General features: G+C 35.5%; 1 protein-coding gene across 1 annotated transcript in view; it reads right to left on the minus strand.

Moving 5' to 3' along the window:
- Positions 1–15818, minus strand: part of smad1 (SMAD family member 1) — a 28102-nt gene extending 12284 nt beyond the window's left edge. Inside the window, exons 1-2 of the mRNA XM_073826521.1 lie at positions 15728–15818; positions 2055–2639 (exon numbers count right to left, since the gene is read on the minus strand). Coding sequence (XP_073682622.1) covers positions 2055–2454 — 400 coding nt within the window. The 5' untranslated portion in view covers positions 2455–2639; positions 15728–15818. The remainder of the gene's footprint in view (positions 1–2054; positions 2640–15727) is intronic.
- Between the last annotated feature and the right edge of the window lie 315 nt (positions 15819–16133).

A 16133-nucleotide genomic window follows, 5' to 3' on the forward strand; every position in this document is an offset into this window, starting at 1 on the left:
ATCAAATGGACACAATCTCCTTGCTGTAAAAACTGACTCAAAAACAAATTCCAGTTTAGTCATATTTACAGGAGTAAACACCTTTTAGCCAATGAATATTCATGACTTTTCCAGTTGGTTATAATTTCTGAATTCTTTTTACAAACATTTAATAGAAATTTAAATCACAAGGAACAAATTATAGCAGATTAATTATATATTTAAATGACTTCAACATTTTAGTAATTTCCATGACATTTCCAGACCATGACATTTCAAAAATGTTTGATATTTCCAAGTTTTCCCTGACAGTGGGAACCCAAGATTGTGAATAAATATGTGTTTTTGAACAAATCATTCTTGTTTCTTTCCAAGCATCATAATTTTTGTTCACTGGAGTCTTGCCCTTTTGAAGCACATGACTGCTTATGAGCAGAAGCCAACATCATTTGAGTGATGATTGTGAAAGAGCAATTCATCAGTTGGACCTACTGAACGAATACAATTCTTCTTAGAACAAATCCACATTTTCATAAAATGGCTTTGACAAAATGGAAGACACCAATTGATATTACAGATGTGCTGTTGTAAAAACAGCTTATGATGCTTAAAAGATTTTGTGGAAATACAAATGTTAATAAAGGATAATAAAGGGAGTTTCATATGAAGAACGATAACTATATATATATATATATATATATTAGGGGTGGGCATAGATTAATTTTTTTAATCTAGATTAATCTAGATTAAATCTTGGAATTAATCTAGATTAATCTAGATTAAAATGGCTAATTTGAATTCTGCTGAAGGCATTCAGAATATGTGTGCTACCCAAATAATGACTTAAAGTCTTTGAGAATGGATCATAAAGCTCATAAAGCTGTTCTGTGATAATTTGTTGATGAAAATAAATTATGTTCAATTAGATGTACTTGTGTTTACTAACTAACTAACACTGAAATTATTTTTTCTCCCTATTAGATTGTGTTTTTTTTAACGTCAACACCTACCCAGCCCATTACATGTTACACCGTACTTTTATTTTGACAGGTTGCCGTGAAGTTTCTGTGTCATACAGTATGATATGATGCTAGTTTTCTCAAATGAAACGGTAAAAGTGACACTCACAGCAGTTTGGGAGATTGAGTTTATCTGTTCATGTGAGATGAAAATGTCAAAAATTACCGGGAGCGTCACGTGTGTTTCAGTATGCGTGTAGTAAAAGCTCGTCTCCGCAATGCATACATACAGCTAGGCAAACGGAACATATCGGATTCATATTAAAACGGTCTTTTTGCATTTCAGTTTTCACATACACTAGTCCATATCGCGATTTAAATTAAGTGACTGACCAACATTTGATTTATGAATCCAAAAAAACGACGAATTTACGTGGCATTTCGCGCTATAGTAGATTCGGTTTTTATGAATGGAGGACGACGTGATCCCGTCTGTGTTTAGGCGGAGGAGACTTAAACGCGCGACCATATTCTACAGTCTTCGGTATACATCCGCGTTAAACTATCAAGGTGAAAGTCATCATAGCTTGCGTAGTTTAGACCCAGCTCCCAACCCAAATTTGAGAATAGATTAACGGCGATATTTTTTTTATCGCGCGATAAGAGTTTCACGTTAACGCAGCACGTTAACGCCGATAACGGCCCACCACTAATATATATATATATATATATATATATATATATATTGATTTTCTTTTTATCTATATTAATCTAACTGTAACTACCACGTTTAATGATGAACCACTGATGTCACATGAACTATTTTAATGATGTCCTTAGTATATTTTTGGGCCTTGATCATGGTAGTTGTGTTGCTGTCTTTGCAAGGTCAGAAAGCTCTTGTATTTCATCAAAAAATTCTCAATTTGTGTTCCGAAGATGAAGGTCTTACGGGTTTGGAACAACATGAAGGTGAGTAATTAATGACAGAATTTTCATTTTTGGGTGAAATATCCCTTTAGGACACTGATTGAATTTGAATGAACATCCAACCACTAGTCCAAATAAATGAATCAGATTCTATTATGTAGCGCTCAAATATATTAAGTCACTCACCAGGACTGTCCACCCTCTTGTAGTGGTAGGGATTGATGCACACATCTTTCTGCTTAGATCCAAAGGGGAACTCACAACACTCCAGGGCCTTGAGCTCATGGTGTGATTGCAGGTCAGGCCAACGCCATACGCGGCAGTAGATGACGTGAGGCAGACCTTTCCGGTGAGACACTTGAAGCCTTCCGTCCAGCGATCGTGGGATAGTGACACAGTTGCTTGGCTGACCGGGACAGCTGAGTGCCTTCTCCAGCTCCTCCATAGCACCCTTCTTCTTCTTCAGCTTCTTGACCAGAGCATCCACCGCCTTCTCTGCCCACTTCTCTTCTTCGTCGCCTTGCTTCCAGCCCAGTAGTCTCCTGACCACCGGGCTGGTGAAGGAGAAGAGCGAGGTGACGTTCATAGTGGCGCCACGTGCGCCCCAGCCAAAGCTGTCACAGTTACTCTGTAGTATTCAGCCACACAGGAACAAGGAATTTCTGCTCGTCCTCCTCCAAGAGAATCAAAAACTCAACCACAGCGACACATGCACAGGGGCACTGCTGAAAGCGGTGTTGTTCCAGAGCTAGGTCACACTGTCAAGTGCACCTGTAAAGAGACAGACAACTCAGTCAGACATTTATGCTTTGGGATGTGTTTAAGAGATTCCACACTAAAGGCTGGAATACACTACATGACATTTGCCCAGATTTTTTGCCTTATTTGAGTTGCTGGTAGTTGGTGAAAGTGAAATACTTAATATCGATATGCATTGTGGTACTATCACGAATGAGCGTTGAAGACTGACACGGAAGGGAAGAAATTGTTGAATAAAGCCGTTATTTTTGTATTCTTTGCGCACAAAAAGTATTCTTGTAGCTTCATAACATTACGGTTGAACCACTGCCACATGGACTATTTTAACAATGTCTTACTACCTTTTAGGGCTGTGCAATTAATCGCAATCGCAAAAAAATCGCGATTTAAGCACATGCGATTTCTAAACCGCACAAGGCTGCGATTTTATCTATCCCCCCAACAGCACCCCCGCCCCCCTTGAACGTCAAGTTCATTTTATTTTCGATATAGCGCCACATCACAATAGAAGTCATTTAAGGTTATCTTTCCTATAGAACAGGTCTATACATAGTTCTTTTATTAAACATACTAAATTGCCTTATGTTATTTATCTTATTTACACGAAGGCATGTCATTTCTGTCTCTTCATGGTCGCGTTTACAATGTCTCCTCCAAGAAAACACGGACTGGATCGCGGACTCCATTCATAAAAACCTAATCTACTATAGCGCGGAATGCCACGTAATTCGTCGAATTTTGGATTAATAAATCAAAAGTTGGTCTGTCACTTAATTCAAATCGCGATATGGACTAGTGTCTGTGAAAACTGAAATGCAAAAAGACCGTTTTAATATGAATCCTGCATGTTCCGTTTGCCTCTGTATGTATGAATGGCGGAGACGCGTTTTATTTCTTTACTACATGCAGACTGAAGCACACGTGACGCTCCCGCTAATTTTTGGCGTTTGCATCTCACATGAACAGATAAACTCAATCGCCAAATCGCTGCTGTGAGTTTCACTTTTACCGTTTCATTTGAGAAAACTAGCATCATATACACATAGAGACTTCACTGCAACCTGTCAAAATAAAAGTACGGTTTAACATGTAACAGAACAATATTAGTCCTGTATTACTTTTGTACAGTATAATGTAGGTGTTTATATATTCCTATTTAAATAATTTACATAAACAATATATATGATAAAAAAATTACAACAAAATTAACCACTTAATTATTATTTAAACGTTTTAAACTGAATATAATTTTTCCTCCACGCATTGATTTTAACAGTAAATTTCTGTTTGTTTGACAAAAATTAAAAGGGTTTATTTTTCATTTGATTAAAAATAAATAAATGTTTATGCTTTTTCATTATCAGAAAAATTAAAACACATAAGAAAAAAAAAAAAAAAGCAAAAGATTTTAGAACCCTCAAAATGTTAAAATAGAGAGTTTTGGACTTATTTTTCCACTGAAATGAATGTATTCGTTATTGCACAAAGTAGGCTAAAGTACCGGGAAAAAAGTAAAATGACTTATTTATTTTATGTTGTCTGTTTTAAAGACAATTTTACTACAGTTTTGTTTATTAAACGTAATACTATGTTATTTCATGGTGAAATGTTTTGTTATGCACTTCTTGTGCACTGAATACATTTAGAATGTATGTATGTAGCTTGTTTGAAAAAGCAAAAAAAAAAAAAAAATCGCAAATAAAATCGCAATCGCAATATTCGTTCAAAAAATCGCAATATGATTATTTTGTCGATATTGCACAGCCCTACTACCTTTCTAGGCATTTAATGTGTCAGTTGTCAGTCTTATGGGTTCGAAACAACATGAGGATGAGTAATTAATGACTGAATTTTGCACTATCCCTTTAAGCATAGATTTAGTGCCAAAGTACCTGTATTTTTGACAACACTATTCCTGAAAGAAAAAATTTCTGAAAAATTCTGCTTTCACAAAGGAGGCAGGAAGCCAATAGGCACATCCAAACCCTATGATTGCGACATGTCCTGACTAATGTGCTATTCATCTAATTAATTTTTGAAGGTAGTACAGGTATACAGTTGAGGTCAAAAGTTTACATACACCTTGCATAATCTGCAAAATGTTAATTATTTTACCAAAATAAGAGGGATCATACAAAATGCATGTTATTTTTGACCTGAATAAGATATTTTACATAAAAGATGTTTACAAATCGTCCACAAGAGAAAATAATAGTTGAATTTATAAAAATAACCCTGTTCAAAAGTTTACATACACTTGAATCTTAATACTTTGTTGTTACCTGAATGACAGCTGTGTTTTTTGTTTAGTGATAGTTGTTCCTAAGTCTCTTGTTTGTCCTAAACAGTTAAACTGCCCACTGTTCTTCAGAAAAATCCTTCAGGTCCTACAAATTCTTTGGTTTTCTCAGCATTTTTGTGTATTTGAACCCTTTCCAACAATGACTGTATGATTTTGAGGTCCATCTTTTCACACTGAGGACAACTGAGGGACTCATATGCAACTATTACAGAAGGTTCAAATGCTCACTGGTGCTTCAGAAGAAAACACAATGCATTAGTAGCTGGGGGTGAAAACTTTTGGAATTGAAAATCAGGGTTTAACTTAATTTGTCTTCTGGGAAACATGTATGTATCTTCTGTAGCTTCTGAAGGGCAGTACTAAATTAAGAAATTATGATATTTGAAAAAGAAATACAGTGTTTCCCCTAGGTTTCCAGCTTTTTGTAGCCAACTTTTTTTTTTCTCCCGGTACTTTAGCCTACTTTGTGTAATAACGAAAACATTTATTTCAGTGAAAAAATAAGTCCAAAACTCTCTATTTTAGTATATAATATATTATATATAGTACATTATAATAGCGCTCTACAATCTTTTGCTTTTTTTTTTTTTTTTTTTAGAAATTCTTATGTGTTTTATTTTTTCTGATAATCAAATGAAAGCATAAACATTTATTTATTTTTAATCAAATGAAAAATAAACCCTTTTAATTTTTGGCAAACAAACAAGTTTACTGTTAAAATCAACACATGGAGGAAAAATTATATTCAGTTTAAAACGTTTAAATAATAATTGTAGTATTTTTTTCTACAATTAAGTGGTTAATCTTGTTGTAATATTTATTTTTTATCATATATATTGTTTTATGTAAATTATTTAAATAGGAATATATAAACACCTACATTATACTGTACAAAAGTAATATAAGACTTATATAGTTCTGTTACATGTTAAACTGTACTTTTATTTTGACAGGTTGCCGTGAAGTACAGTATGATATGATGCTAGTTTTCTCAAATGAAACGGTTAAGTGACACTCACAGCAGCTTTGGAGATTGAGTTTATCTGTTCATGTTAGATGCAAATGTCAAAAATTAGCGGGAGCGTCACGTGTGCTTCAGTATGCGTGTAGTAATAAAAAAACGCGTCTCCACCATTCATACATACAGAGGCAAACGGAACATGCAGGATTCATATTGAAACGGTCTTTTTGCATTTCAGTTTTCACAGACACTAGTCCATATCGCGATTTGAATTAAGTGACAGATCAACTTTTGATTTAATTATCCAAAAATCGACAAATTCCGTGGCATTCCGCGCTATAGTAAATTCCGTTTTTATGAATAGAGTCCGCGATCCAGTCCGTGTTTTCGCGGAGGAGACACTGTAAACGCGCGACCATGTAGAGACAGAAATGACATGCCTTCGTGTAAATAAGATAAATAACATAAGGCTATTTAGTTTGTTTAATAAAAGAACAATGTATAGACCTGTTCTATAGGAAAGATAACCTTAAATGACTTCTATTGTGATCTGGCGCTATATCGAAAATAAAATGAACTTGACGTTCAAGGGGGGCGGGGGGGTGCAGTTGGGGGGGGGCGTGCCGCCCCCCTAAGATAATGGTAGGGGAAACACTGAGGCCCCGTTTACACGAAGGGAAAACGCAGATATTTCCCTGCGGTTTGGCCTCTCATTTACACGAAAACCCCGTTTTTATCACAGAAACGATTATTTCTAAAAACTCCGGCCAAAGTGGATAAATTTGAAAACGCCGTTTTCACGTTGTAGTGTGGACAGTGAAAACAGAGGCTTTTGAAAACGATGACGCATATTTATTGTCATGTGACGCATATTGTACCAATAGATATCTATGTTTACACCAGTAATTGTGCCTGTGCTATTCACACACTGCTGCTTAAGAGATTTACCTTGTACACTCTTCAAATTACAGTCCTAACATGATGACGGAAAATTTACTCACAGTTGCTGTCCTGCAAAACATGACGACAACTGCTTTTCAGATAAAATATGAATGAGCGCGATATAGACGCGTCAGTGGATGATGAGATATTTCCGTAAATTATCCCGCCAGAAGAATTGCGTGAAAACGTATTACGTCTGTATAATTTTGGAGGCTTTACGCATGCGCAGTAAGGCGAATTTGATGTTTTCCTACGTTTCAGTGTGGATGAGAAACTTTTGGAAAACGCTTGGAAACGCTAGTGTGGACGGAGAGCGTTTTAAAATGAAAACTCCGTTTTCAAATGTATCCGGATTAATGTAAACGTAGCCTGAAATATGTACACATCTTCACTCTGTTCAAAAGTTTACACCCCTGGCTCTTAATGCATCGTGTTTCTTTTGAAGCATCAGTGAGCATTTGAACCTTCTGTAATAGTTGATATGAGTCAAACGTCTTCATGTGAAATATCTTATTCAGGTCAGTACTAAATAAAAAATAACATGCATTTTGTATGATCCCTCTTATTTTGGTAAATAATTAATATTTTGCAGATTCTGCAAGGTGTATGTAAACTTTTGACCTCAACTGTATCCTTTGCTGTGCATTCGATTGTTGAATTAAAAATAAAATAGTGTCCGAAAGTTGAGGTTGGTAGTAATTTTGTGCGTAAATGTATGTTTTGAATAACTTTTGATTTGATGTTAAAATGATATCAATTGTTTTTACTGTTACACTGCATTAGAGGCCTTTTTGAAATCAGTTCAATGAGCTATCCTCGTGCACAAACGCTTTAATTGAACAAATGATGCAATACATCTCTACCCTGAGATCACTGATGACATCATTCTGTTACAGCTTCTCGGAATGGCGGCCTTCAGAATCAAAGCGTAAAGCTTCCAATTACATCTGCTCTACGGTAAGTTCTCAAAATGGCTTTCAGCATATGGGAAGTGGGATGTGTTCATACGGCACGCTAAATGATACTGGCGTGACACACTACTGAGTGATGCTGTACACCACCGAACAATGTCCTGACTCATATCAGTTTCCTCAAACGTGAAGATGCTGCAGCTTATAGCCATTTGGGAGACCGCTGTAGGCTCTGAATCTCATTATAGGTTCTAGTTAGCCAAACTCTCAGTCAAAAAAAAGTGTACAAAATTTAAGAATGGGAGCCTTTCCACATCCTGAGAATAGAGAGGAAACGCATTTGGGATAAAGATAAAAGCGTCCATTCAGAGAGATCCCAAAGCAGCCATTCACTAACCAGCATTCAGGGAAGGGAAATAAGAGCGCACAATGCAAGAGTTCACACTTCTTTTGAAGTTACCAGATGGTTCGGCACAGCATCCTCATTGGAATAAAGCAAGAGCCCTGAAATACATTTCTCGGGGTGGGACGTTTTCACATCAAGTATGATAACTGAAACACTGCTTAGTCTCCTTCCACATATGATCACTCTTAAGTTTCTTTTGTTTCGCCAAGGACTTTCCAGTCTATCAGAGTCTGAGAGGCAAGAACGTTTTTTTCTACCGATTCTGTTCTGGCCCATCAACACTAGATAAGTAAGGTGACATCAGATAGCAGCTATTTGAACTATGCTGAGTGCTAAGAATAATGTTGTCCTCGGTGAGTGTGACTGCCCTCAGCTACTGTTTCATTTCAGAAAGCTTGTCTGATGTAGGTTACAATCAGTGCAACGTATCACAACACAAATGCCTCTATAGAACCAACCAGCTGAAATCTGACCCTTTTTTAACGCAATCATTTTTTGGCAGACTTGCTGCAAAAATCCTAACAAAATCACTAAGTCTTTGGCTTCATAATTGTCACTGCCAACATCACAGTTGGAGTCATTCAATGAAAACAGTTGCTATTTATTAAGTATGGAGACTGGAGAGAGTAGTAGCTGTTATCGTGGATCACAGCAAAAGGGAGGCTGAAAAGTTGCTGCTATATTTAGCATCATCTCGCAGCCAAATGCTCATTTAAAAACCTGGGACCTTATGCTGTTGTCAGGGAGGAGATGAGCAACAGGCAGGAAGTGCATCCCCAATAACCTACAAGACAGAATATATATATTTTGGTTGGTCTAAGTTTTGTAGTCTTTCACAATAAAAGCTAACATTTCTGTGGACAGGAAACAGGAACAATTTTTTCTTCTCAAGAAAAACTAAGGAAGATAACAGATGGGTTAAAGATAAATATGTGGGGAATTTTCCATCTGTTCTTGTTGAATAAGGACCAGGTGAGCTTGCAAAGACTTTATGCCATGGAAGATCTCTCAGTGAATCAATGTGTATGGATACTTCTATTACTTGATGCTTTTTTTTAGAATAACAGTGATACAGATCTTTCAGCTCATCTCATCAAATTCTCAGTTTAGGTATAATGTTATTAGGGATGCATTCAAATTTATTAGGATTACATTTGTAGGATTATATACTATTTGGATAATTAGTCAAAAAACTGTTATATCTGATTCTGTTGCATAGAACTGAATAAGAATAATATACTGATATTTAATATTAATATATTTTTCTCCCTAATTCTGAGGTGTTACCTATAATAATGTGTGGTTATATGTGTTTTTTTTAATTCAGTAACATTAAAATTTTTGACCTAAATTAAAAAGTCTTGCAAAATTACTTTATATTATTTAATAAAATAATAAATAATTATAACAAAGCATTTTTGGTTTCGGTTTCATGCATCCAGAATTTTCGGTTTTGGCCCAAAATTTTTCTTTTGGTGCATCCCTTCTGTTTAGGCCTAGTATACAAAATACTACTACTACTACTACTAATAAACCTTCAAAAAGATACACTATTTAAAAAAAAAAAGTTTTTAGCATGGGGACCAAACTTAGCAAATGCCCTAATACTAAATACACATTATTACATATAAGATTTTTTTGGCAATAAACCATTTAAAAGATGTATTTTTATTTTATTTGTTAACTTTTAATCTTATTTATTTATTTAAATCTTTTTTTTTTTTTTATCTCACACACACTTTGGGACTGAATTTTAGGAATATCCATGCCTACTGAACTATTACAGTTTGTGCAAGAAAAAAACTGAAAATACTGTGGAGTAATATTTTGTTGTTTTGTTAGTATATGAATAGACAGTTTGAGTCGATGCTGATAATTTTAAGATTATATGTTCTCATAAGTTTCATATGATGATATATTTTTTTATTAAAAATCTCAGGGTTATTGAAATTTTATTTTATTTTATATACACTACATGTCAAAAGTTTGTGAACAGTAAGATTTTTGAAGTTTTTAAAAAAACCAAGCCTGCATTTATTTGATCGAAAGTACAGCAAAAAAAAATATATATATATATATATACATATTAGGGGTGGAACGGTTCACAGAAGTCACGGTTCGGTTCGTACCTCGGTTCAGACGTCACGGTTCGGTATGATTTCGGTACAGTGGAGGGAAAAGCAAAACAAAAATGCAGAAGGCAATTAGATGTATTTCCACTCACATACCCAGCAACAACCGCTGAACAACGGCAACACACAGTCCTCGTCTTTTCCACCACTCTCTCGCCTGTACTACTGTAACTGACTGGAAAAGCGAAGTTTTCCCAAACTTGCGATCTAAGGGGCCGTTCGCTTTCTTCCTGATCAACAAAGCGCTCGGGCGCTTGCGCTCCGGAAGCGTCTGCCGTTTCTAAGCAACCATCAGCTGCGCTCTAGCTCCAAGCCTATGCGTCTCCATGCATTGTTTCTTCTATTAGCGTCAAAATAATGGGGGCTTGACAAATCAAAGTTCAGGAAATCCCTGGACCACAATGATGGACCGTCGAGCTGACAAAAAATTGCAGAGTGCCAGAGAATGTAGACGGGCTCTGATAGAGCGCATACATAGGCGGAGCTCGGCTGCATCGACGCCAATCAGAGCTTCAGAGCTAAAGCGGGGATAAATATTAGCTGTCCCTAAAGAACCCGCGTATTTAACAGTAGTTCCGCATTACATTAATTATTTTGCAGGCAAGTTTTTTTTTAATTTTCATACCGTGTATTCTCCGTTTAAATTCATGCACCGAACCGTGACCCCCGTACCGATTCGGTTCGAAACGAATACATGTACCGTTCCACCCCTAATACATATATATATCACTTTTGCTAAATAATAAAAGTATCAATTTCTATAATTTTTCAAAAAACTGACTCCAAGCTACTGAATGGTACAGTGTATAAAATGTGCTCAAGTAATTTAAATATTGATGACAATAATAATAAAATGTATAAAATGTTTCTTGAACAGCAAATTAGCATATTAGAATGATTTCTGAAGGATCATGTGACACTGAAGAGTGGAGTAATGATGCTGAAAATTCAGCTTTAATCACAGGAATAAATTACATTATAGAATATATTCAAAGAGAAAACTGTTATTTTAAATAGTAAAATATTTCTGCTTTTGCTGTATTTTGGATCAAATAAATACAGGCTTGGTGAGCAGATGAGACTTCTTTAAAACAACAAAAAATCGTTTGACTGGTAGTGTATTTTATATTTTCTTTCTATTTTCTTCTATTTTTCTTGTTTTTCTGTAGTTCGTGTAAAATGCACAATTTCAAATAATTCCTCAATTGTTTAATAAATAAAAAAGTGTAGTAATAACATGGTAATAACATTCTTACATTCTGGAAAATAGAAAAAAATCATACAGTTTAAAACCCTCAAGTCACTAAGCAAGTCTGAGATTCTGATATCAAAATGACAATGCAATATTACAAGGAACATATTATGACACTCTCTATAGGGGTCAGAGAAACTCTTCAACACTTTTCTGTGACTGTTACAAGTATCACCCTGACACATCAAGAGCCTCTTTATCTTTACGTATCACAGGCAGCAAGGGGCTTCTCATTGTCAAAGGCTGTAGGCCACTGCAAACTCAAATGCACATGCAGCTGCTCCCTGAGGGAAGCTGTCATACATGTTGAAAGCACCCTTCCCAAACCCAAACACCACACAGATCGGGTATTCCCACAGCAGGTGCTGTTTGAACATCCATATACACTGTTCTCACACCAGGCCCTTGGGTTTGGTAAGATCTATTGGTCTGTCTGGTTAGAGCTTTGATTACCACCAACAGGTCTCAGAGTTGCTTTCCAGCTGCCTTGCTTGATTCAATTCCATGTCATTTGGAGAGAAACTCCACAGTCCAAACATCTAGGCATACAAATGCTGTCGGAGTGATGGGAATTGATACATATTATTGAGGATTCATAAAATCTGACCACTTGTCTGACCACACACTTACATAAAAGGTCAATATAGCATTGTATTGACTCAGACAATGTTAGTTTGCACTGTCTGAAGCCCAGTCAAAACAACCAATGCTTAAAGGCAAGCTCAACTGCGTAGGGATGCAAAAATTGGAGCGTAAGATAAGCGTAAAGGGGTCTTGTCAGTGAACTGTGATTGAGCGCTCACTGCTTGAAAAATTGCGCAAATGGAGAAAAACGGCAGTTTCGGTTCCACATTTGCAATGCAGGGCAGCCATTAAAATGCAATCACTGTGCGTTCAGCTAGTGCTCTCCAGGCCTGAGTGCATGTAAATATTAGCATTAGCTTGAGGGTTGGTGCAGCGGGCAGAGCTAATGTGGCTCCCATCACGCAACTTTGACAGCCTTGACCCCCCGCATCATCTCCATGTATCATTTTGCGCTGGTTCAGTGCCGTTAATCAATTTAGGAGGCAGTAATGATGCTCTCTCGGCCCTCCCAGGGGACTCTGCATTATAAAGAACTTACATTATTTATCAAGGGCTGGATCTGGGGCCTTCCATTAAGCGCCAGCTCTATTGCGATGTTCTCTAATAAAAAAAAAAAACAAGGGTTGGGGGTTGGACAAATGGAGAAGGAGGGATGAAGAGAAAGTGAGAGCGAGAGGCAGACACTCAAGAGCAAGTGCGCTTCAAACTCCCTGTGATGCCACATTTAAATCAAACTGGCCAAAGGTTCATGCACAACAGCGAATGCTCTGTAAACTAATGGCTGATTGTTTGTTCTCAGAATGCTGTGAGTCACTGTGGAACTTCGCTGAGTCTATGAGGCAAGAAACCACTAAGATTACAAAAGAAGGTTGACCTGTTACATTTCTGGAAAGCAAATCATTGGAAAGGCATTTCATATTTAGACGAATACATCACATGCGGTATGTCTACACACAGATGGATGCATTCACTTTACACTTTGCAATCAGAAAACGGCTGTCAGGTGTCTACAGCTGTGATGGTTTCCAATTGTAGTGTATATAGTTTAATTATTTTTAGTTTGTTTACATATTTATTTATTAGAAATCTGCCTCTTGCTTACAATAATAACATAACCACCAATAACATAACAATAATAATGAATGAAAACAACATTTTAGGTCATCACTATAGTGATGATTGTTATTATTATGATTAACATTGTTATTCAACAATGACAATAATAACAGTAATAATAATGAACAACTTTTTAATATCTGTACAGTATAGGGCTATCAAATGATTAATCGCAAAATAAAAGTTTGTTTACAAAATAAAATAAAATAAATCAGTGTGTAATTTATTTTGTATACACTACCAGTCAAAAGTTTTTGAACAGTACTATTTTTAATGTTTTTTTTTAAAGAATTCTCTTCTGCTCACCAAGCCAGCATTTATTTGATCCAAAGTACAGCAAAAACTGTACAATTTTGAAATATTTTTACTATAAATTTTAAAATAACTATTTTCTATTTGAATCTATTTTAAAAATTAATTTATTCCTCTGATCAAAGCTATATTTTCAGCACCATTACTCCTTAACTCATTACTCCAGTTTCTTTAAGAAACATTTTTTTATTATTATTATCAGTATTTAAAACAGCTGAGTACATTTTTTCAGCATTTTTTGATCCAAAGACCAGCATTTATCTAAAATAAAAAAAGCTTTTGTAACATTACACTATACCATTTTTGGGGAAAGAAATGATAGTAATTAATAGTTTTATTTAGCAAGAAAGCTTTAAATTGATCAAAAGTGATGATGAAGACATTGATAATGTTACACAAGATTTTCTTTTCTTCTGATTTTTATATTAATCAAATAAGCTAGAAAAAGCTACTCATCTGTTTTCAACATAATAATAATAATAATAATAATAATAATAATAATAATAATAATAATAATAAATGTTTTAGAGCACCAAATCAAAATGTCAGAATGATTTCTGAAAGATCATGTGACTGGAGTAATGATGCTAAAAATTCAGCCTTAAAATTACAGGAATAAATTACATTTTAAAATATATCAAATAGAAAACAGTTATTTAAAATAATAAAAATATTTCAAAATTGTACTGTTTTTGCAGCAAATTGGATCAAATAAATGCAGGCTTGGTGAGCAGGAGAGACCTCTTTAAAAAACATTCAAAATCTTACTGTTCAAAAACTTTTGACTGGTAGCGTATAGAAATACACATACAAGTATATATTAGAAATATATAAATGTATAAGCAAAATTCAATTACTTTTATTTTTAACTTTTTATTTATTTTACTAAAATAATAAATACAAATAATTATTTTTATAAGTTAAAAATGTTTCCTAAAATTTCATTAAGCAAAAGAAAATCTATCTGGAAACATAAAGTAAATACATGAAACTGAATGTATTTGATTTTGAATATTTTTATGTCACTGTTCAAACCTAGTTTAAGATTTGATTTTCAAAATTGGGTACCACACAGGGTTTGCCAATTACAGTTTGATCCCAAACTACTTTTTGTAACAAAAATTAAAACATTTATGTTGCATTTATCAGAATCACACTATTGAGTGAAAGCCAACATCAAGACACTAAACTTTAGCTAAAGGTTTCGTAGTCCCACCTGTTTCACTGTACTGAAAATGTGTACGTATAATGTCTATACATTCATTACAGTAATTATTATATTAACAGCTGTCCATGGTGCTCTACACGTAGTTATAGACCAGACTTAAAAATGCAATTTTATACAATGTACAAGAGGGTCACTGCTCATCTCAGTCCACTAAGGTACCTAGACAACTCACCCAAACAATACAGTAAGTTAAATGCTGAAATAAGACAATCACAGACACTGAGACACAGACACACACTCCTGTGTGAGAATAAAACAATCCAAGCAAATCATGGACAAGGACAAATTCTTGTCCTTTGAGTAATCTGATATGTCATCTTCAATGATGTCAGGAAATCTGGCTCAGGTCTCACAGGCTCTGCATGCATCATGTACGGGGGCAAATATTCACTGTAAGTGATGTGTATGATTTATTGCCATTTTTGAACAATCAAAAAAATCCCCTCCAACTGCACAGTAAAACGAAGTGGGTGGTAAAGCACGAAATGAAGTATAATGGAATAAATTATATATGAAGGGATGACTAAACAGATTTTCTGTGGATTTATTAATAATCAAGGTCAACTGTTCTAAAGTATATAAACAAATACAACACAAAAAGAAAATATTTGTACAACATTATTGAAACTGACTGCAAACATCAACAGCACAAACATCATGTGACAGTCAAACAAAATTACACTTTATGCACTACAAACAGCATGACTATGAGAACAACAAGCTGATGTGCAGACACACCACATGAACCATAGCTAATACTGAGTGATTTAACTCTCTTTGAGTTGTTATGAAGAACAACCAAGTTGGATGCTTCATTACTGCTCTCAATGCGCGATAAACACTCGGAAAGAAGTTACAAATTGCGCGTTCCTCTATAAACCATTGACAAAAGTGCCGTTTGTAATTTCACAGTTTGTTGACGCGTTTAAATAGAAAACTAAAGTTTACTGTACCTTGTGCGCCACCTCGACGCGATCCTTCACAGCATTCATACAACCAGACTCGCTGTGCTCTCGCCTGGCGTCAGTGTGTCGCGGACCGCCGCACCCTCCGCACTAAACTCGTATCACGCCGCGGGATATAGTGAGGGGAGGTGCGCAAGTCCTAACAAGTCCTACTTTTTTACACATTCAACGTTTTCAAAGTACTGTGGAATGAATTATGTAACATTGTAACAATGTAGCCTAATTTTTCTAGGGCCCGAGGAGGCCAATCTGTAGCTCATCATGGAACTGTCCTGGTAGGACCGTGGGGAAACCATGTGGTGCAATGAGCGTATCAAGTGATGCTGTGGTAATTCAGCTCTACATTAAACTTCTGATGTGATTTATCATTGTCTACAGTAGGGTGAATACAAGT

This window comes from Garra rufa, chromosome 21, assembly GCF_049309525.1.
Source record: "Garra rufa chromosome 21, GarRuf1.0, whole genome shotgun sequence".
NCBI lineage: Eukaryota > Metazoa > Chordata > Actinopteri > Cypriniformes > Cyprinidae > Garra > Garra rufa.